Source organism: Narcine bancroftii, chromosome 9 (genome assembly GCF_036971445.1).
Source record: "Narcine bancroftii isolate sNarBan1 chromosome 9, sNarBan1.hap1, whole genome shotgun sequence".
NCBI lineage: Eukaryota > Metazoa > Chordata > Chondrichthyes > Torpediniformes > Narcinidae > Narcine > Narcine bancroftii.
Window position 1 is genome coordinate 71,654,009 of NC_091477.1, and position 23,180 is coordinate 71,677,188.

The 23,180-nt window shown below is 41.8% G+C and overlaps 1 protein-coding gene across 2 annotated transcripts in view; it reads left to right on the top strand.

The window, feature by feature from the left end:
• The window catches only part of LOC138742271 (anoctamin-7-like), an 88,895-nt gene that overhangs the window by 33,084 nt on the left and 32,631 nt on the right, over nucleotides 1-23,180 (top strand). For both annotated transcript variants that reach the window (XM_069896417.1, XM_069896418.1), the window contains exons 6-14: nucleotides 375-511; nucleotides 2,557-2,614; nucleotides 4,157-4,267; nucleotides 4,882-5,047; nucleotides 6,493-6,583; nucleotides 10,937-11,033; nucleotides 14,836-14,979; nucleotides 17,442-17,579; nucleotides 20,941-21,039. In XM_069896417.1, the coding sequence (XP_069752518.1) occupies nucleotides 375-511; nucleotides 2,557-2,614; nucleotides 4,157-4,267; nucleotides 4,882-5,047; nucleotides 6,493-6,583; nucleotides 10,937-11,033; nucleotides 14,836-14,979; nucleotides 17,442-17,579; nucleotides 20,941-21,039 (1,041 nt within the window). The remainder of the gene's footprint in view (nucleotides 1-374; nucleotides 512-2,556; nucleotides 2,615-4,156; nucleotides 4,268-4,881; nucleotides 5,048-6,492; nucleotides 6,584-10,936; nucleotides 11,034-14,835; nucleotides 14,980-17,441; nucleotides 17,580-20,940; nucleotides 21,040-23,180) is intronic.

The window sequence follows — 23,180 nt, forward strand, 5'->3', positions numbered from 1 at the left end:
CCCACTGCGTTTATATAAATATATATATAAATCTTACCCTGCATTACTCCTTTCAACTTTCTCCCTCTCACCTTAAATGCATAAAATTGGTTTATAGGTTTCTGGCTGTGGTTTAATCATGATTTAAAATTAAATATTGTATTCAGGTGAATAGAGATAATTGCTTTTTGGGTTGGCACGGGTCAGGTGTTGATGGACTGGTTGACTGCACCTGACCTGTCCTTATCTGTCATGGAAGGCAACAATGCACCACCTGGTGAATGGAACAGTTAGAGTTGGGTTGTCTGAACGATCTGCATCGGACTATTTCAGATGGACTAAGGTCAGGCCTCTGACCAGGTCTGACGTTAATTAACTGATGTTGTTTTTTTCAGCTAAGAGAAAATTGTAGCTCCAATTGGTCACAAAAAATACTATCAAAGCTAAGAATCTACAATGTCATGTATGAAGATGTTCCTAAAACTCCACCAGAATTTTACACCTGTCAGTTTAGACTCTCCAAATTGGAAAGGTTGGTATGATGTGTCCTATACAAGGCTCAGCTTGCCCTATGAAAGATTTTTTTTAAAGTACGATATATTTATATATCACCTTTTGTGTTACAAGCATTTAAATTGGGAGCCTTTCCTGTCTGTTACACTATTTGAAATGATAATGGATGCAACCTCAACTCCACATTCTAGTCTCTCCCTGAAAACAGAGCACCCTTTATCAAATGTCCATCTGTCTGAATTTTAAAAAATCAAAAGCTCTACTTCTCATGTAAGTTGAGAAAGAGAATTCCAAAGACTCTCAGCCCTTTGTGGGGGAATTTTAAAAAATGTATTTAAACAATATTCCCGACTTTTGGATTCTATATCCTCTCTATAACCCCGACATGAAGACCCCTCAGAATCTTTAGTGTTTGTCATCCCCTCTCTAGTGGATACAAGCTTAGCATGACCAACTCATAAGACAGCCTGTCCGTTGGGATGTATTGTTCGCTTGTCTTCTAAAATAACATTGTCTTCTAAGTACTTGCTGTCACTGAACACTAGTTTATGTTTTGTGATCATGTGAACACCCAAATCCCTCTGCATCTCAAAGCTCTGTGATCTTGCATCTTTTTGATAATCAGATTTCTTTCCTTCCAGAATGGACAATTGAGCATTTTCCCACATTTGATTCAACTCATCAAACCACTGTTTATTTGCTTAACCTGTCTATTGTATTGATTTTTGCAGCTTATTTTTCCCCACCTACCTTTGTGTCAACAGCAAATTTGGCAACCTTTTTCTCTTCTGCTCTCCTGCCCATATCCAACTCTAACCTCTTGTCTGTTGACCTATGCTCCTCCCCCATCCTTTCTCCCTCCTCCCCCACCTTTTTATTCCTACCTTGACAAAAGGCTCCGGCCCGAAACATTGATTATATCCCTTTGCTTCCTGTAGATGCTGCATGACCTGCTGAGTTTCTCCAGCACCCTTGTGTACTGGACAACTATACATTCTCACCCTTCAGCCAAGTCATTGATATAAACTGTAAAAAGATGGGGCCCTGGCACTAGATGCATCTTGTCCTGACTACCTCACTCATCTGCTCTGGACTCCTGACCTCAATGGAGATATTGACCTCTGTACAGTGCAGGTTCACCAGAATGAAAGAGAATCACAAAGGCTACAGATGCTGGAATCTTGAGCAGGTAAAGAACTGCTGAAGAATTCAGCAGGTCAGACAGAATCCATGGTGATAAATAGTAAATCAATGTTTCAGGTCTCAACCCTTCATTCAGACCAGAAACATTGACTGACTTTTAATACCCATGGATCCTGAGTTCCTGCAGCAATTCTTTGCCTCCCCAGAGTGAAGGGAGGCTTGAATAGTTAAATTACATAGATGGATCATGAAAACATCTTATAGTCTTTCTCAGTATCACATGGGTGATCTTATAAAGTTATATAAATGCTAGTGGAACAAGACCTATTAAAGTAATCAAATTCAAAATTAAACACCTGCAGAAGCTGTTTGTAAGTATCTGGATGTTAGGTTTTATTGTGAGTTTAGTTAGAATTATTGTAGAGTAGCACCATGCAAAAATAGGCCCGGTAGCCCACCACATCCACCATTGACCATCAACTACCTTTTTTCTATTATTTACCAGCCTTTTAAGCCTTGATATTGGATTGTGTTTGGTTTCTTTGTGTTGTGTTGGTGTGAATTGTTTCTTTTCGTGTGCTATGCATTGGGCTGCTATGCTTTTTTGCTGCCCTGTGGTACTGGTATCCTCTGAAATTTCTGCCCTCTTGCACACCCCTGATTCTTCTGTGACAACATTCCTACCCATGTTTCAACTATATAGAATGTAATTCCTGGGATTCTGTAGCCAAATCTCTCTTCCTTCAGCCTTTCCAGAAAACACATCTCTGTGTGTGTCTCTCTCTGCCTCTCTCTCTCACCCCCCCACCTTCCCCCCCCCCTCACTTTTTCATGTTTTGTTTTATGTGTGATGCTTTTGGGATCATAGACCATAAAGGAGAAAGATAAACATCTTCATTCAGAAGCTTACTTTCTGTGCAGGTACTTGAATAGAAACAATCAAGAGGACTTCTTCTCTAACACACAAAGACACCAAATAGTAAGTTCTGTTGCCTAAGAGCAGCATTTCTCTCCTTAAGCAGGCATGAAGTACTCTGGCTAAGGTTATGAACGTGTGGCAAATTATACCATCTTTATTCCTTTGTACCTGTCTCTATTTACTTTTTATTTTAAAAAGTTCCATGAACATGAGATTGCTATGTAAGGCAAGAAGGTTGGATCGCCACATGCAATTGGTGCTGAGGGAATCACAAATATAAGATTTTGCGACATGGTGTGCTGAAGCCAACTTTAAAAGTGCTTAATAGCTCTGAAATTAAAACTACTGGAAGCACTTAGCTTCTTGGCAGCCTCTGTGGAAAGAGATGCGGAATGAACATTGCAGGTTGATTGTTCATCAGAACAAGGAAAGAATTCAATATAGTACAAGACAAGGGGCCAGGAATTGTTCATTGGACAGAAAGCCAAAAGTAGCCATTTAGAATGTCATATCAGTATTAGGATCACAAATATTTATATTCTAAGGATTTTAATTTTGAGGATCAAGAACAAAATATGGGGATGATCAATTTCTGGGAAGATGAGGGAGGACGGACATGACAGCTGGGATGTCCCATAGCAATGTTGTCCTCCCCCTATCAGAAACTGTCATATCCAGCCCCCATCCATAGATTTTTTTTTCGGGTGCCTTGCCATTCAGCATGTCTCTCCATCCACTCCGACCCTCCAAATTGTAGTTGGTGCCTCCCTTGTTCAGCCGCTGCTTCTTTTTTCTTCCAGCTTTCCACTTGTAATTAAATGTTCTAATGTATTTCTTCGCATGATGTGTCCAAAGAATTTTGATCGCTGTTTTCTGATTCTTTTAAGTAATGTATGTTTTGTTTTCATTCTCAGTAGAACTTTATTTGTTATCCTGTTCGTATTTGACATGCACAGCGTTCTTCTGAGGAACCACATCTCTGCTGAATTGATTTTTTCCCCCCAGTGCATTTGTGATGGTCCATGACTCGCAGCCAGACATCAGTATAGGAAGAATGGAGCAGTTGAGAGTTCTAAGCTGGATGTCGATGCTATTTTCTTGTTCATTCAGATGGAGGAACACAATGTGGCTATTTGGCCCATCAAATCTGTTCTGCCATTCAAATCATAGCTGACATATTTTTCCTCTCAACTCCATTTTCCTGCCATCTTCCTATAACCTTAGGCCCCCTTGCTAATGAAGAAACTATTATTTATTATGCTTTAAATCCCTGCAACATAGAACTCATCTGTTCTTTGTCTCTTTCCCAGTTCTGATGAATTATCCTTGACCTGAAATGTTAACTCTGCTTCTCTCTCCACAGCCACTGCTGGGCCTTCTAAATGTTCCCAGCAATTTCTGCTTTTTAAAAAAAATTCCTAATTCCCAGCACCTGAGTATTTATTTTATTTTCATTTAATGTAAAATTTTGTTTTTGATTGACACATTGTAAATCCGACGCTTGATAACGCTGTGAGCCCTATTTTCTCTGTGCATGCACTTGTTCTTTATAGAGTGTGTTTAATTTGATTCTGATGCCTTCCTTGTTTTTCCCTTGGACAGGTTTATCAAATACTGGAAAAAACTGGTTTTGGGATTCAGCGAAAGTCCCATATTGGCATTGAAAAACTCTTAAGTGAGCAAGTGTTCTCTGCTGCATTCCCCCTTCATGATGTAAGTACTCTGTTCTGTTTATAGCTGTCCTCATACCAAAACTCAAAAGAACCTGGATATAACTGTGATATCTTTTAAGCTCATTAGCTGAGCTTTATATTAATGGACTCACTAAATTAAGTATAAAGGACAAATTAATTTCAATAAAGATAATGAATTTATTGGCATCTACATCATTTTGGAACACATGTACATTGAACACTTACTTGCTGTAGCTGAGCAGGGACTTCAAAAACAAACTACAATAATAGGCAATAAGTTAAATTAAAAGGATACAATAAATACAAAAGATAATAAATAACTGAGTTACCAAAGTGCAAGAAAAAAATTGGATAAAACAATCTTGAGCTTCCTTTATGCCTCTACTTCCACTCATGAAAGTAAATGGTGGTTAAGTTGTCCGTACTGAATCCTTGGAGTTGGACTCTGTGGCTGCACCTTAGCTTAAGATGGAGGCTCAGCATTGGCTTCTCCCGACCAGTCTGATTGTGGTCTTACCTCAGTGATGGGCACCTCCCTTGTTGGTGGAAGGGTTTAGGGAGAAGGATATTGGAGTTAGGTGGCTGGAACACCACCACACAATAACTGATATTCATGACTGGCCTTTCCCTTAGGGTCCACACAAGCCCCCAAGTAAAGACACATGTCCTGAGAATCTCAGCCGCCGGCAGATACTATACGAATACTGGGCTCGTTGGGGCAAGTGGTACAAATACCAGCCACTGGAACACATCCGGAATTACTTTGGAGAGAAGATTGCCTTTTACTTTGCATGGATTGGTATGAACCTGTCTGGAGACTTGTTAATTTACTCTCATTCATCCACATCAGCTGGAAGAAAGGAAATGTATATTGGGCCCAGAAACTGGTCCCTCAGCTTTCCAGCCAATTCCCATACATTTCTTTCCATGATTTACCTCCAACCCTTCACCATCTTTTCCACCAACCTCAATCCATATTCTTTTAAATATTTTCCTAGAAATTATGCCATAATTAGTCTCAATGGAGGAGGCTTTTTACCTGATGTAATGACAGTCCCAAGATGTCCATTACATCTGTCCTGTAGCCGTACCTTCTCCAATGTACCTTCCCATTTGCCTTGTACCCAAAATGTCATGGACACAAAATATCACAAAAATCTCTGTTTGCCCTGTGAGGGTGCTTTTAATACAGCACCACTATCAAGATAATAAAAAGAAACAAAAGACAGTCTCTTCAGAGACACCGAGTTTCCATGCATCCTGCCACCTGCTGCGTCCCCATAACCTTTGTTAGCTGTATGACCTCCTCTCTGGTCCAAGCGGTGAGCTCAAGTGATCCAGGTAGCACCTCTTCGGCCCCTAGGTTCTGAAGTGTCTGTCAGCACCCAAGGTCCTTTAGGGGCCCTGCTCGCCACTGGCACCCTGACGAATCCTGGACCTGGAGGGTGTTCCCAAAATCCAGTCAGCAGCAGCCAGAGACCTGGGTGTTCAAACTGGAGCCTAGCCCTGTTGTTGTTTCCTCCTCTGTGAGGTCTCTTCCAGGCTTATCCCTCTTGGGTGGAAGGGGGAGTGGGGAAATGCAGGGATATTCTCCTGCTCTGGTGCCCTGCGCCCATCACTGCTTCCCAGAACGTGTGTGTGTGGTGGTGCCTTCTTTGATGCCAACCTCCGATGATCTTCATTGTGAAAAACCAGCTGATGGTCCCATTCTATGAACAATGTAAACCTGTGCAGAGATGTTGGGCAGGAGGGCTGAGGAAGGAAACCCCACTATGTCCTTGCTTCCTGCTGTTCTGGGGTCCACACCAGCGGCAGTGCTACTGTTACCACAGAGCAGACATCTTGACAGCCCTGTAAAGTCCAGTGTAATCATTCCGCTTGCATCAGGTATGTTATTCCCACAGTATTTGCCATACACAGGTAAACAAAAAGCAGATGGTGGAAAACAGAAGCAACACAAAGAAGGTGCTGGAAGAACTCAGTGGGTTAAGCAGCATCGATGTTGGCCCAAAACATCGACTGCCTAGCCTTCATGGATGCTCTCTGACCCACTGAGTTCTTCCAGCTATGTGTGTTTCCCTTTTGTGGCATTTGTTAAATTTGTTCCCTTTACCCTGCTGAATCCAGTATTCTTGTCCAATCTACTCTGCAGAAACTGACAAATCTTTAAACCAATGTTATTCACTGGCTGTATTGTTATTCTTACATAGTTTTATTAATGTTTTAACTTGTTTTCCTCTCAAGGGTTTTACACAGGGTGGTTGTTACCAGCAGCAGTTGTTGGAACCTTGATCCTCATTGTTGGGTTCTTCATGATGTTAACTGACGTTCCCTCGTAAGTGCTGTACTAAATCAGTAAAGTGAGGAATGATGCAGTTCACATACTTTTATTCATGTACTCATACAGTTCACTACATGGTGCTAGCATTTAAACCTAGGCAAGTTAAAATACATGGTGCTCAACTGAATTAAAGTTGGAGTGAATGACATGACATTTAAATCTATATGTATGATAAAATCTACTGTATGATAGTTACATTGTCATGGTGTACAGCTTAACCATTCACATTATGCCTGGCAATGTAGCTTAATCATAAGCACAGTGATTTTTAATTTTACATTTAAATTTTTAAACTTAGACATACAGCACAGTAACAGGCCATTTTGCCCCATGAGTCTGTGCTGCCCAATTTACATCCCGTTAATAATACGTTTTGAAAGGTGGGAGGAAACCGCAGCCTCCCGGGGAAAACCCACACAGTCACAGGGAGAACGTACAAACTCCTTACAGGCAGGGCAGGATTTGAACCCCGGTCTGATCCCAAATGCTGGCGCTGTAAAGGCATTGAGCTAACTGCTACGCCAACCATGCCGCCCTTTTATGGTACTTTTTGTAAGGCAGTCACTAGGTTCGCAGATGACCTGCCTCCGCTCCAGGTCTGAGGTGAAGCTAGTGAGGGACCTCAAACTCTGTTACAGATAATTTCTCTCCATTGCCTGTGCTGGGCTTCTCTATGCTCTCATTGTGGAGACTCAGTGATTTGCATCTTCCCAATCACAGTTTTGGAGAAAATTCCAATTTTTCCAGGAGATTTTGAACCTTTAAGCATTTTCACAGTCCTCTGGGTAATTACAATTACATTTCACACTGGCAGATTCTGAATTGCTATATCACATTGTGAAGTGGTGGGTGTGACTTAAAATTATTGCTTGTTTTGTCTCATTACTGTCTAAGTCAATGGTTCTCAACCTTTTTCTTTCCATTCACATACCACTTTAAGTAATCCCTATGCCAAAGGTGCTCTGTGATTAGTAAGGAATTGTTTAAGGTGGTATGTGGGTGGAAAGAAAAAGTTTGAAAACCACTGTTTTAATTACACCTAATTGACCCATTATGTGCACAGTTTCATAACTCCAAAGGAAATGGACCAATGACAATTTTTCTCAAGCAAAATATGTCAGTAACAATTGGGTGTAGAGCAGTGATACTCAACCTTTCCTCCCCACCCACACACCACCTTAAGCAATCCCTTACTAATCACAGAGCACTAATGGCATCTTTGGTTTGGCTTCGCGGAAGAAGATTTATGGAGGGGTAATGTCTACATCAGCTGCAGGCTCGTTTGTGGCTGACAAGTCCGATGCGGGACAGGCAGACACAGTTGCAGCGGTTGCAAGGGAAAAATGGTTGGTTGGGTGTTGGGTTTTTCCTCCTTTGTCTTTTGTCAGTGAGGTGGGCTCTGCGGTCTTCTTCAAAGGAGGTTACTGCCCGCCGAACTGTGAGGTGCCAAGATGCACGGTTTGAGGCGATATCAGCCCACTGGCGATGGTCAATGTGGCAGGCGCCAAGAGCTTTCTTTAGGCAGTCCTTGTACCTCTTCTTTGGTGCACCTCTGTCTCGGTGGCCAGTGGAGAGCTCGCCATATAACACGATCTTGGGAAGGCGATGGTCCTCCATTCTGGAGATGTGACCTACCCAGCGCAGTTTGATCTTCAGCAGCGTGGATTCGATGCTCATGGCATAGGGATTACTTAAAGTGGTATGTGAGTAGAAAGAGAAAGGTTGAGAACCATTGGTCTAAGTATATTCAGTACAGCAATCAGAATCTGGTTATGCTATTTAATGGGTTAGTAGTGTCAAATTATACAAATCATCTGATTGTTGCTGTTGTGTACAGTTCTACAGTTAAAATAAGTCACAGTATAGAGTGACTGTAGTTGGAACAACATAACAATGAACAGAACTGCACTATGAATGTAGTCATGTTGTCTGGTAGTACAACTTGATGCAGACAGAATATGAACAGATCAGAGGTTTTTGGTCTGATAACAAGAATAAAATGAACATTGAGCTGGCTGTCCAATAATACTGCCTGTGTGACCCATTTTGTTTCCATTTGTAATACAACATAGAAGGCAATTTAGTTCACTGAGTCTCTTAGAGAAATCCCATCAATCGTACTCCCAGTTTATTTCCCTGTAACCTATTCCTTCTTACATCCTCATCAACTCCCCTGTATTCCACAATTCATCTTCACATCAGGGGCAATGTACTGCAGCTAAGTAACCTCCCAGCTTACACCTCTTTGGGCTGGAGGAGAAAACCTGAGCCCCTGTCAAAATCCCATGCAATCACGATTTTCATCAACGTCTGAAAATATTGTTTTGCATGTTATATGAATTCCAGAAACATTGGGAGGTTAATTGGCCACCTGTAAATTTTCCCTGGTGGGAAAAATCAGAGAATAAAAAGGGATTCATGTAGGATTGGTGAAAATGGATCAGTGCAGACTTCTTGGGTAGGGGACCTCTTTTCTGTAATGTATTTCTCTATGATTCCATGCACCAAATAATCTCCTTTGAGTCCCAATAATTTTCCCATAATATAACCTTGCATGCACAACTTTAATGATCCTGAGCAAGTATTCATACTCTTGGGTTGCAATAGAGTGCTCTGCTCTTTATCTGGCAACTAACCAAGTTTCCTTCATAACTGATCATCAATGATTATTGGTGGGAAGTAATTTTCTATCTATACTGTCAAAACTTGTTCATCCTAATGCAGTACTTTCTATTTGGAAAGGACCATAACTGAAATTGATTTCTCTTTTGCTTTACTTAACAGCCTTGCAAGCCTTCCAAGATGGAACCATTGAAGGCCTTGCATTTGACAAAGAAATTAAAGTGTGCCACCCACATGACCCACCCCCACCCCCAGTCTCCAACTTTTTATCCAGTAGGAACAACTCTGATGAAATAGAACAGACAGAAAGGTTGATTTCAGAATCCTGCAGGCTTCTCTCAAAGCAGGCTGGTACAAAAGAATTCACGTATGGCTTCCCTCAAAACAGGCTTCCCTCAAAGCAGGCTGGTACAAAGGAATTCACCTCTGGTCTGACTCAAGAATGAGTTGCGAATGACAACCACAAAAGTTTGATCAACTTTTAAATAGTTTATATAAAATTTTTGACCATACATGCAGTCAATCACAAAATTAAAAATTACAAGTACTATTTATTCCATGATGGTTTTGCCCCAACCCCCACCCACCCAAGAAAAGAGCCCAAAGATTAGATATAAAGTAAGAAAAGGAGAAAAAGATAAGGAAAAGGAGAAGAAAGCAGGATGGATTGCTGAAAAGTGCCACACTCTCCACAGATCACAATTTGATATTCTATTTAATTTTCTTTGGAGAAAATCAACGCAGGTCTCAGGATTGTGAAAAACTCATCTAAAGATTTACACCTGAATTTTGTAAATATTATTGCCAAATTTGTAAAAACAAAATGTCGTACTTATTTCTTAAGTTCTAGGTAATTTTCTCAAAAGGAATACAACGATATATTTCTACATTCCAACGTGCCATACTTTCCGGTAGATGGGAATCAGACTTCTAAGCAGCTGCTCTACATTTTCTAGCCACTGCTAATGCAATTTTAACAAATTCTATTTGATATTTCGATATTTTCAGTTTAGGTCTTGTCCCTGTAATATTACCTAGTAAGAATAATTCTGTGTTTTGTGGAAATTTAATTCCTGTAATCTGCTCTAAGAAATTTCCTGGATTGACCCAAAAAGTTCTCATTTTAGGACATAACCAGGTTGAATGTAAAAACGTTCCTACCTCTTCACCACATCTAAAACATCGGTCTGATAAGTCTGAATTTTATTTGTTTAATTTCTGTGGTGGGTGTGAGATATAATTAATGCAAAAAATTATATTGTACCTGACATTATACTCTACCTTACATTTATGGTATTAGTCCTACTATCTCGACATAGTCCAAACCAGGTTTCCTCACCTATTCTTACATTTAAGTCTGATTCCCATCTCTGCCTGAACTTATGAAGCCCCAGTTCGGGGGTTCCCATTTGAAGTAAGAGATTCATTGCTGAAGTCAATTTCTTTGTATTTCCCTTTCGAATCAGAGTCTCCACATTGCTACAATTTGGTAAAAACATTGTTGGGCCCAGTTTATCCCTTAGATACGCTCTTATTTGAAAATAACAGAAGATTGTGTTGTTAAGAATTCCACACTTATTTTTTAATTGTTCAAATTAGATCAATTGTCCCCACTCATAACAATCTTCAATATATCCGATTCCTTTACGAGACCAAATTTGTTGATTTGGTGCTTGATTTGGAAATTATCCTGAGGTTCTTCTGCTTTTCTGCGTCCACATCCAGGAAGGAAATTTGTGAGGAAGGATCCAACTACATCATGTGTCCACTCTGTAAGATATGCAGTTCCTGGAAGCTCTCCAACATCTGCAACACCTTTAAGGTAATCATGGTTCTTCATTCCCTCGATAATGAGTCACCCAGCCTCTGTGCCACCCTTGCAGTGGGATATAACATATTGAAATCCTGAAACTGGGGCAGTAACTGTGAGACAGTAACTAATAGAGGAGTCGTGTCTGTGCACAGGGTTTAGAATATGGACATCACTATCTATTAACAAGTGAGACTTGAACCAACCTATGCCTACAGAAGATAAAGGAAACTTAACAAAATAAAAGTTTGTTCAAATTTATTGTCAGAGTACACAACTATCATCACATGCGGCCCTGAGATTGTTTTTCATGCAGGCCAGACAGAATTTCTACTTATCAGTAACTGTAAATAAAAATATGGGAAAGACAAATCTTTTGAAATTGTGATGTCTTGAGGTGAGGGACATCTTGACAGCCTGAAAGAATGTTGCAGTGATATCCAGTAGTGGTCTGTCTTGGCTCCAACAGCATAGGCTAAAACATGTAATTAGTGCCGTTTGCTAACCAAATTAATTGCCTCAATTCCCCAAGACCGGTCAAAATGGTCAAGGGTAATGATGAAAGGTTCCTTTTATTGTCACATAATAATAGATTAAAAATGTAATGTACATGCTATACTTCAACTTTTGTCTGCTGTAAAGAGTTGCCATGAACATTACGTGGCACCCCTAATAATAAGAGAAAGAGAAACAAAAAAAAATCCATTCAGAGACAGAATGTCCATGGATTCGCCTCCAGTGCGCCCACAGCCTCTGCAGCCACAGACCACTTCAAGCAAAGGTAACCCAAGCTCCAGGTCCAAACCTCCGATACGATCAAGAAGTTTACAACATCCTAAGCCCTTCAGGAGTCCTTCTTGCCCTCAGAACCTCTCTAATCCTGGTTCTGATATCTGGTTTCCATGAACCAGTCTACAGCTGCCAAAAAAAACCAAATACAACTAAAAGATCAAGGATTAAATATAACTCAAAAATATATTTCAAAAATATCCTGGTGATTGGGAAAGATAAAAATAATCAACATCGGTGAGCAAAATAGTGCCACAAAAGAGAATGGAAAGTAATTAACAAAGTGTAGCGGCTGCTACACAGATTGAAATTCACAACGACCATGTTGGGGGTTTCAATGAACTGTTTTATTCAAACTTCGCATGCGTCCTTTTAAGGGCAGTACAAGCGGGGCCGGATCGCCACGAGGATGTGCAGCACCACAAAAGCATATATATAAATTTTTTTTAAAGTATTAGATCAGCACAGTGGCTCAGCTAATGGAGCTGCTTCCTCACAGCTCTTGAGACCTGGTTAAATTCTCACCTCCATTGTTGTCTATCAGCACATTCTTCCTCAGATTGCCAAGGTTTCCTCCAGGAGCTCTACTTTTTTCCCACATCCCAGAAACATGCAGGTTGGTGTATTAATTGACCTCTGTGAGTGGTGTTGGTGAGTTGTAGAATCTCAGCCAGAATTGTAGAGTATGTGGATTAATATAAAGTGGGTGGCTTATTGGCAGTATGGAGTATGGATCAAGAGTCTATTTCCATGACTTTATGATATCCAAACCAAAGGATATTGGGATCAATGCAAATCAATTGGCACTAAGGTAAAAATTTAGTGGTCAAGAGCAACAAAAGGTCACTTGTACTGATAAGATTCATAATATTTATGGAATTAAAGATACTGCGGATGTGTGTGGTTACTTTGCATCAGTATTTAGAGAGAGGAAAGGGAGAGAACTCAATCAGCAGCAGGCTCATTACCAATGGGCTCAAATCAAAGCGACAATACAGGCACAATATTCAGCTAAGCAAAACCTTGGAAGAAATCCCTGGTCTAAGGTAGGACATTATTAATCTTGGATGAAATACAAGATAGATTATCCAAATAATACCTTAATTACAAGTTTAAATTGGGGGGTAAAAAAGCTAAAATAATTGGGTTATATTCTCTAGAAGTTAGAAAGTTATGAACTCTTCAAGATATAGGAAATTGAGGGGCTATTTCTTCCAAAGAGATGTGAAATGGAATAACATTTTGAATTTGAGATTAGGAAATAAACCAACTCTCAAAGGACAATAGAAGTTTGGAACTTTTGCTGCAAATGGCAATTGGTCCCTTATCAGTTCATTAATTTCTAAAGTGGTATTAATTTTTTTTTGTTAAATGGATGATAGAAGAGTAGGTCACTTCACTTATCAAGCTTTTCATTGGGATTAAGACTAATCAGATCCAATTGCAGCAAACTTCCTTTTTTTTCTCATTGGCCTTAAAATATTTTATACCTCCAGTAATTTCCTCATAATTCTGGGCAGGCTGGTTGATAATTCCCTCTTCTCATTCTTTCACTGTCCTTGCACAATGCAGCAAGATGCACTATTTTCTAATCTGAACTGAGAATTAAGAGAAGGAGAAAGTAAAATGGGAAAGATTTGTCATTCATTCATTTCTTCATCTCTCTTGTGTCGATATTTGCAAACCCCTTTTCCAGATTGATCAGAAGAGTGGGTGATGTTGGCCGATGAGCAGAGTTACTGACGAGTAACTTGGAGACATTTGCTAGTGACCAGGATGGAGAATAAATTTTAATTCTCTTCCCATCTCTAGCTAAGATCAAGGCATTTGAGTACTTATCACTAAAGTAGAACCTAGTGTGAAATGAAGCACAGACATAGGAAACAGTCCCTTGAGTTTGTTCTTCCATTCATTCAGATCATGGATAATCTGCACATGAACTCGGCTTCATCCACTTTGCCTCTGTTGGCACGGTTAGCACAATGCCAGCGATTGGGACCAGAGTTCGAATCCTGTGCTGTCTGCAAGGAGTTTGTACATTCGCCCCATATCTGATTGTGTTTACCCCAGGGGCTCTGGTTTCCTTCCACCAATCAAAACATACCAAGGGTGTAGGTTGTCCCGCATCGGACTTGTCAGCCACAATCGAGCCTGCAGCTGACGTGGTCATTTACCCCCTCCATAAATCTTCGTCCGCGAAGCCAAGCCAAAGAAGAGAGAAGAGAATTGAGTGGTACAGACTTGTGCCCCAAAATGGCTAAATAATTTTTTGTAAAGGCTTTCCTTAAAATATTCATTGATCTTACCCTGAATTCTTACCCTGATTTATTTTTCTCTTAATGTGAAAAAATACATCCTTGAATAGCAACATTTAAGATTTTTAAAAAATCATTAAAGTGTAGATGCTAAAAATTTGAGATAAAAGCAGAAAGTGGTGAAAACATTCAATCAGGTAGGTCAGATAGAAAAACTACAGATTTAGTATTGGAGGCCTAACCCGACATCCCTGTCCTCACCCTATCAGTGATGTTCCCTTTGCCCTAGTCATCTCTCCTTCACCCTCTATCCAAATTAAAGCTAATTTATTTATTCCACTTCCCATTTCTGACAAAAGGGCTTCAACCTGAAGCATTAACTTTGTTTCTCCTTCCTCAGATGCTGCCTGACCTACAAAGTGATTCTACTGTGCTCTAAAATTATTTGTATGGCAGATTAAATATTGTTACTCATCAAATCCTTCCGTTTGACAAATCTAAAATGTCTAAATTCAGTTAGATAAATTTTTACATGATAGAGGAATTAGGGGATATGGAGATGTGGGGAGAAGGCAGGTAGGGGGAGTTAGGTCATAAATTAGATCAGCCATGATCTTATTGAATGGCAGAGCAGGCTCGATGGGCCATTTTTGGCCTACTCCTGTTCCTACTTCCTATGTTCCTATCCCTTAATAGTCTGCACTGAGAGGTATGAACTTGTTTCTATAGATCTGTGTTGTTGACCACTGATGTGCTTTCCATTCCTGTAGATGGGCCAACTCTTTGACTATGGGGGAACTGTGTTCTTCAGTATCTTCATGTCACTGTGGGCAGTAATGTTCCTTGAGTACTGGAAGAGGAAGTCTGCAGTTCTGGAACATACATGGGATTGCTTTAACTTTGAGGAAACTGAGGTAAAGTGATGAGGGCCAAGCCATTGAAAAAAATCAAGTTTATGCAACATTTACCAATATGATAGCCAACACTGATCTCTAAGTTAAAAGGTTACAGGTTCCAAACCTGACCTAGAAACTTCCATATGTGGTTGAAGATGGTGACCAATGCAGTCCTGAAGGAAAACTACATTAGTGAAGTCACCTTCCTTCAGATCACCCTCCGGCTCGGGTCTATCCAACTATGCCATTCCAAGATGTTTCTAGGTCTTCCACACAGTCCTCTGGTGAAATGTCACCCATACACCTATTTGAAGATGACAGTAGCTACCAGAAACGTCATTTTTTTTAAATTTAGGGATACAGTTTGCTAATGGGCACTTCCAACCCACGAGCCCATGCTGCCCAATTACACCCATGTGACCAATTAACCTATTAACCCTGTTCCTATTTGGAACATGGGAAGAAAACAGAGCACCTGGAGAAAACCCAAAGTCCTCAAAGACGACGGCAGATTTGAACCCAGGCCACTGACACCGTAATAGCATTGCACTAACCACTATGCTAACTGTGTCACCCTCACCAAACCTCTCTTCTTCAGACCCTGTCTATATACATTTAGATTGAGGTGTACATAAAAGTTACAGGTTATGAACTAACTGACCTGTAATTATTTGGTTTACACCTTTCTCCCCTTTCAAACAATGGTGCAGTGGTCTCAGCCCTCCAAATTGTGCAACCAGGGATCACTGGAGAAAGATGGTAAGATCTTTCATTGTTTTTTTCATAGCCTGGGAAACTCTCCTCCATCCTCAGCAAACTCTCCACTTTCAGAGATGCTAAATCCATTCTCTTACCATGCTGATCCCATTCAATATGCTAAATACTACCTTTTTTAAATATTTTTTTTCAAAATCTTCAATATCACAATATATTAATTTTTTTGTTTCCAACAACGTACAAAAACAAAACCATCCCTCCCTTCCCCTTTCCATACAGGCAGATCCACACATCGTCAGAGCTTACAAATCTTTTAAATATATAGAATAGGGGAAATCACTTTTAGGTGAGTTTTATATCAGCATTTGTATTCCTTTCTGTTACTGTATTTGAGCCCCGATGTGGTCCAGGTATGGCTGCCAGATCCTTACAAAAGTGTCATTCCTTTAATTATATGTGTTTTTTTTTCCCCCATAGGTATACAGCTGTTCATTTCTAAACACCACCTCCTTGATGACAACATCAGGATAGTCCCTTGTTTTGTAACAACAGCTGCAAATGACTGTGCTTTACATCCACACCTAGGTTAACCTTTTGGTCCCTGATCGGCCTTGCTCTTTCTTGTTACATATAAAATATCTTTGGGATTTCTTGCCAATATCTTTTCATGGCCTCTTTCTTTTCCTAATTTCAACCCTATATTTTCCTCCACTCTTCCACTTTTCATTCATTTATGTGAAGCGTGGGCTCAGGAAAACAGCCAGCATCATACACAATCCACATCACCTAGGTCACGACTGAAGCCCAAAATCTGGCACCTCTTGGTTCAAGAATGATTTTTTTTTCTCCCCCCCCCCCCCCCCACCCCAGCAGCTGTCAGGTTCTTGAACTCCCCATGTTACCCTAATCATAAACCACTCCAGATCAACCAAAAAGGTCTGTGTGAACTATTGAAATGTCTTTTATTTTTGCCTTGAATGAACTGCAACTGAATATTTATCTATCCTTGATATTTATTCTCTCTCTTTCTGACTTGGCCTATTGTGGTAACAATACTGTTGTAGCTGATGTAGCTTATGTACCTGTGTGGATGTAACGAGTCGGAACTCTGAGGCGTCTGCACTTGCGACTCTGATGTGTATATTAGACAGCAAGGTTAACATAGCAATTAGTGTAGTGTTATTACAGTGCCAGGGACCTGGGTTCAAATCCATTGCTGTGTGCAGGGGTGTAGTGCTAATTTTTTAGGTGCTGGAATATCTGAAGTGACGGCCCAGCACCCCACCCCCCACCAGTGAACTCTGACAGCACTGCACCCCTGGCTGTGTGTAAGAAGTTTGTACATTCTCTCCGTGTCTGTGTGGATTTCCTCAGGGTGCTCTGGTTTCCTCCCACGATCCAAAGGCATACAGGGCGAGTAAGTGATTTGATCACATGGATCTATTTGGGTGGCGCAGGCTTGTTGGCCTGTTAGAATTGCTGTATCTCTAAATTTAAAAACAAATTACTAAACTCTCATCTTCATTTTTGGCATCTACCATGAGTCTTCCTTATTTGCCCTATCCTGTCCTCTTTAGATTTCTCTGGATCTTGTCATCTGATGGTGGGGGTGGTGGGGGGCTGTCCTGTCCTTTTTTGATATACAATATTTGCATTGCTTTTTCTGGGATCTTGCAATTGTGAGTTAGGAACCTCTTCTACCTTGAGGATCAGTATCACATTGCTGTCAATAGCAATCACTTTCTTTATTTTTTTTATTTCAGGAGCGCCCCAGACCTGAGTTTACTGTCATGGCTCCCTTGACCAGAAGGAATCCAATCACAGGGGCAGAGGAACCTCACTTTCCAAAGAAGGACAGGCTCAGACGTGTTTTCATGAGCTCCATGGTGATTTTGCTGCTGGTAGGGTGCCATTCAATTTACAACTTACCAGTCTTTTGTGTTGCATTGAAATTTATTTTCACATGTACTCAGGTGCAGCAATAAAGTTTTGTGAGTAGCTCAGCTGGATATCTCAGACAAAGTGCAGCAGTGTAGTGTTACTCAGAGGTTTGTTAGTATGGACCAAAGGCAACAGAAATTTACCATCGCGAGATTCATTCAGGAGATTTAACGGTGGGAAAGAAATTACTCTGAATCTGCTGGTGGTTGCATTCACACTCATGAAATGTCTTCCCGACAGGGGAAGGACGAAGAGAGTGTGGCTGGGGTGGGATGAGTCTTCTGATGTGTTGGTTGCTTTTTCAAGACAGTGGGAGGAAGGGATGGAGGTTTGTGTGATGGTCTGAGCTGCATTCACAATCCTCTGTGGTTTCTTGCATTCTTGGATAGAGCCTTTGCTGCTCTAAAACAGCCAGGCCACAGGCTCTCGGCCTGCACCAAGGGGAATACACACATCTTGGCTAACTTAGTGGGCTAGTAATTGAGAGTAGCGCATTTCAGTCACTTCTTCAATGATGGCCAGAGGTGGGAATGTTTGCTGAAGGTGGTGATTTTATCTGGAATGAGGAGATTGAGGCAAATACAATGCAGTGTTTCAAAGATATTGGACAGGTACTTGAATAAGAAAAGTGGAGAGGGATATGGGCCTAATTCAGGTAAATGTGGTAAACTACTGTTACACTGTGATTGGCTGCTATCAACTGGACACCCCTCCCGAGACCAATCCTACTCATAGCCCCTTGCAGGCTACCCCTTCCCTTTTGCTCTGATCAGTCAAGGAGGTGGATGGTTGTTAGAATGTGTTCCAGTCTTTAGCTGTTCAAAGCCTGATTGTTTCACTACTCAGCCTTTTGTGAATTATTGATGGTCCATCATATAGATTGAAATCATGGACTAGGTGGGTCATAAGGGCCTGTGTCTGCTGCACATTTCTATGATACCATGATTGTTTTCGAGCCTCTCCCAGGAATAAGAATGACTTGTAACATTGCAGTTTCTGACGAGGTCAACACGGGAACTGCAGTCTCCTCTACAGTTCAAAGGTTCCTTTTATTGTCACATAATAATACATTAAATATGTAATCTACAGTACATGATATACTTCAGCTTTTGTCTGCCATAACGCATGCAAGGAGTCACAGTAGGCATTTCCTGGTGCCCTGAACAATAGGAGAAAGAGAAGCAAAAGAGAGTCCTTTCAGTGTCCATGGATTTGCCTCCAGCATCCTCGCAGCCTCTGCAGCTGTACAGACTCCATTTCAAACCATCGGCCACCCGAGCTCCAGATCCAAACCTCCTATATGAACAGGAAGCCTTCAGTGCCCGAGGCCCTTCAGGAGCTCTTCTTGACCTCTGCACCTCGCAAATCCTGGTTCTGATACCTGGTTCCCGTGAGTCAGTCTTCAGCCACCTGTACCCTGTGTGGGTCCTTCAGCCGCTGAGCCCCTTGCTGGTCTGCTGTTGTACTCATCGTTTGGTAGGGTAAGTTTTTCCTTCTCCACGAGGGTGTTATAGGTGCCCTGTGCCAGTCCACTGCTCCCCATGTCTGTAAGCCCAGCACAGGCATTATCATCTTGGGCACAGACTGCCATGGTTGAAGGATGTTTTTTAAAAAAACGCCATTGGGTCTTTTAACAGGCTGTTCAGAGCTGTCATCATTAGGACCCTGCAGAGCAGTGCTGTGTCTCTGCTCCCTGTTCTCCTGGGTCCACATCAACAGCAAAGCTGCTGTTACAGCAGCTCCAGCAGCATTGCCATTTTTTTTTATGCTAAGCACAACCTGCTGGAGGAACTCAGCAGGTCAAGCAGCGTCAGTCGGAGAAAAGGAATGGTCTATGTTTCGAGCCGGATTCCTTCATCAGGATCAGCTTCCAGTCTAAAAATGTATTGGAGAAACTCAGATGGTCACACAACAATCAATCACATGGCAAAGGTAATTAGCAAGGAAAATGCATCACAGTAAATGCCTAACGAGCTCATCCCCTCAAATAAGGATATTTTTCTCGTCTCAATGCCTCAAGAGATCCTGGTATTTTCTCAAACAGACCTATATTTTCCAGGCAAGCTGTTACTTCCTTTTACCAGGTTTGTTCTCAGGCCTGTGTTCTGTAAGCTAACAATTTAATTACAATTGCTTTTCACCCGTCCGTTGCACTATGGTCAGGAGTTCAGAGCTCGGATACATATAGGACGGCAGGAGTCACTATTGCCCAGTCAATATGGGTTTTGTCTTTTGTTCTCAGATATTTTAACTCCATCGACCAAAGGCTGCGCTGACAACATAAACATTGCGAGGATGAGAGCAAACATGTAACTCACCCGATTCCCCAGAGCCCATCTACCATCAACAAGGAGTGTGATGGAATATTCTCCACTTATCTAAATCAAAGCAGCTCCAACGACAGAGTTTGTCAATGTCCAGAACAAAGCACAGTTATCCCACCCTCCACACAATATAAAATGACCTACCTTATAGAGCATAGAGCAGTACAGTGTATAAACAGGTACTGCAGCCCATGCTGAATATTAAAATCCCACTGCTTGCACATGATGCATATTTCACCATTCCCTGTATAGTCGGGTGTCTATGCAGAAGCCTCTTAAAAGCCACTATTATATTTTGCTTCCACCTTGACTACTCTGACGCCACTCTCAACGACCTTGAATTTTATTTCTTTGATTTAATTTAAAGATATAGCACAGTTACAGGCCCATCTGGCCTACGAGTTCACGCCACCCAAAGAGATCCATGTAATCAATCATCTTCCAAACTGTGCAGGTCTTGGCAAGTGGGAGGAAACTGGAATGTTGGAAGGTTCAGAGGAACCCCACGTGAGTCACGGGGAGAACGTACAGACAGTGATGGATTTGATCCCCAACCCCTCCCCCGTCTGTTGCTTGAGATCCGGATTTGGAAGTATATCTCCATGTCTTTGTGTCTTTGTCGTCTCTGGATCTTCCCCAGCAGCACCTTCACTCAGACTGCAGCAAGCTCACAACCACCTTGACACAGGCAGCAGGGAAGGAGCAATAAATGGTGGCCTTGCCTATGACACTCCAAATTATAAAAATGCATGTAATCGGCACCAAAAAATATAGCACTTGTTCCTCTCCTCCCAGTCCGACTGGTTAAGTGACACCCCATTACATTCTTAATTGATTCCAAGACACTGTTTGGTGCTGTGAGGTTGGAGCTGCACCAGAGGACTGTATGGGTGTATTTAGTGCATCCAGTGGCCCAATATAGCAATGAAAGTATTGAATAGTTTGCTATAGTTGTAAATGGGCTGCCACTCACTAATTTTGGATTTCCTTCTTTCAGTTGATGGTGGTGGTGATTTTCTTGATCTCCGTCATTCTGTACCGCACTATCATCAGTTTCATCATGTACAAGACTGGAAATGCCATCATGATGGCAACAGTGAGTACTTTCTCGCGTCCACGCATTTGACCAGCAGTAGGGGAGTCCCATTGCCATGAAGGTTATTATTAAAGCCACAGAAACAGGCCCTTTGGCCCCAAATTCCTTACTGACTCTGTCCCCTATTGAAGCTCAACACATTTCCCTTTGTTTGGTCTACATCCCTCCAATGTCTTTTAAATGGTGTAATTGCACCTGCCTCTGCCACTTACTCTGGCAGCTCATTCCATGTACCCACCAACCTCTATGTGAAACAAAGCTGTCTCTCAGGTCCCTATTAAATCTTTCCCTTCTTACCGTACTCCCTATAACTTTGGTCTCCCTTACTTTGGGGAAATTATGACTCTTCTCTTTAACTATGCCCCACGTGATTTTGTACACCTCTATAAGGTCACTCCTTAGCCTCCTATGATCCTGGGATTATCCAATCTTTCCTAATAAGTCAGTCCCTGTATTATCCCCATCAATTGTTTATGCACCCTTTCTAGCTTAATGTAATTGAACAACCAGAACTGCACATAATACAGTAAAACCTCGTTAGAACACGGTAGTTGGGATCCAAGATTTCATACTGCATTACAGCCAAGTCACGGAACAGATGAATACATGTCATGATTCAGGAAGCAGGAAAACCGAATACTGTGACTCAAACCCTATAATAAGACCTTTAAACTCCACATATTAACAAACACATCTTGTAAATGAGTCATGAGAGTCCATTTTTGAGTTTGTGGCGTTAGCTACTGTTAGCCTGACATCCTAAAATCAATGTTTGGGATCCACGGACACCCGTGCTATAAGCGATTCCGCGGATTAACGAATTGCGTTCTAACACTGTCATTCTAGTATGGTCCCACCTCTGTCATATACAGGTGTAACACAATGCTGCCATTCCATTGCTCAATGCCAAATGACTTCAGCAGTCGGGCTTCCTATAATCACAACTTTCAGCAAACTTGTACACTCTTTCTCTTCGATCTCTTTGCCTTGGCAAAAATGCAACATGTATTGACCTGTATGAAGCTTTAACTGGATTGGCCGTTGTATCTTAGATGGCCTTCTCTGTCCAGGATATCACAAATTTTAGTGCCATTCACATTATGTGAGTCACTAGGCCCTTTCAGGTGGCATGAACACCCCATTGCGGCTAAAGACATACTCACCTGAATGCTCCAAAAGTGCCTCTGGGGTGCTGACACCAACTCTCCTCGGGGAGGGATAATCGGCGGATTGCTGAGCTCCACCAAAGCACCTGAATGTGAGCAGTTGCCTTGGGGTGGATTGATGACTCTATCAGCCGGCAACCCAACTCTCCACTGCCTGACAGCCTCCCCTCGTCCCGCTGCCTGACAGCCACCCCTTGTACCGCTGCCTGACAGCCACCCCTTGCCCCGCTACCTGACAGACCCTGCCCTACTGGGGAGGGGCAGACATTGGGGAACAACAGTGCGGGCTGTCACAGCCTGGCTGGCCACTCCTGCACCAGGGCCGCTCTGTGCTGCTCAAAATGCAGCATAGAAATGGCAGTCTTCCCTACCTATAATCCCCCACGCAGCTGGAACTGCGTGGAAACACAGAGCAGTTTCACCTGTGTGGGGATTATGGGTAGGGAAAATTACCATTGCTATGCCGCATATTTATGACGGGTGGCGCTGTGGCACCAGTTGCTCCATCTCCATCAGATGCGGAGGCACTATGAGGCTCCTCTGGATATCAATAGGCCCTTTCACGTGGACCAGGCAATGCTGCAGCAGCCTTTTAGGGCTGCCAACTGAGAGGTGAGTCTGCAGGTTAAGATCCGCTCCTGCCATCACCCTCAAGACGGAAGGTCCACCTGAAAGGGCCTAATCAGAGGCAGAGGAGCCGAGGGCCAATCCACAGGAGAAACAGAATCAAATGAAGGCAGGGGAGGAGAGCCAGACCCACAAGCCGAGAGCCAATCAGTGCTGAGGGAGACAAAACAAAGGGTCAAAGGAGGTGTTTCAGAATCCCAAGGATCAATAGCACTTGAGGAAAGGCAGAGATAAAGACCAATCAGGGAAGAATTAAAAAATATTTTTTTTAATCGTGCATTAACCTAATCCTGTGTATACAAATTAAAGCACTATAAATATAATCTGCCTTCGCTTGTTTTCTGATTT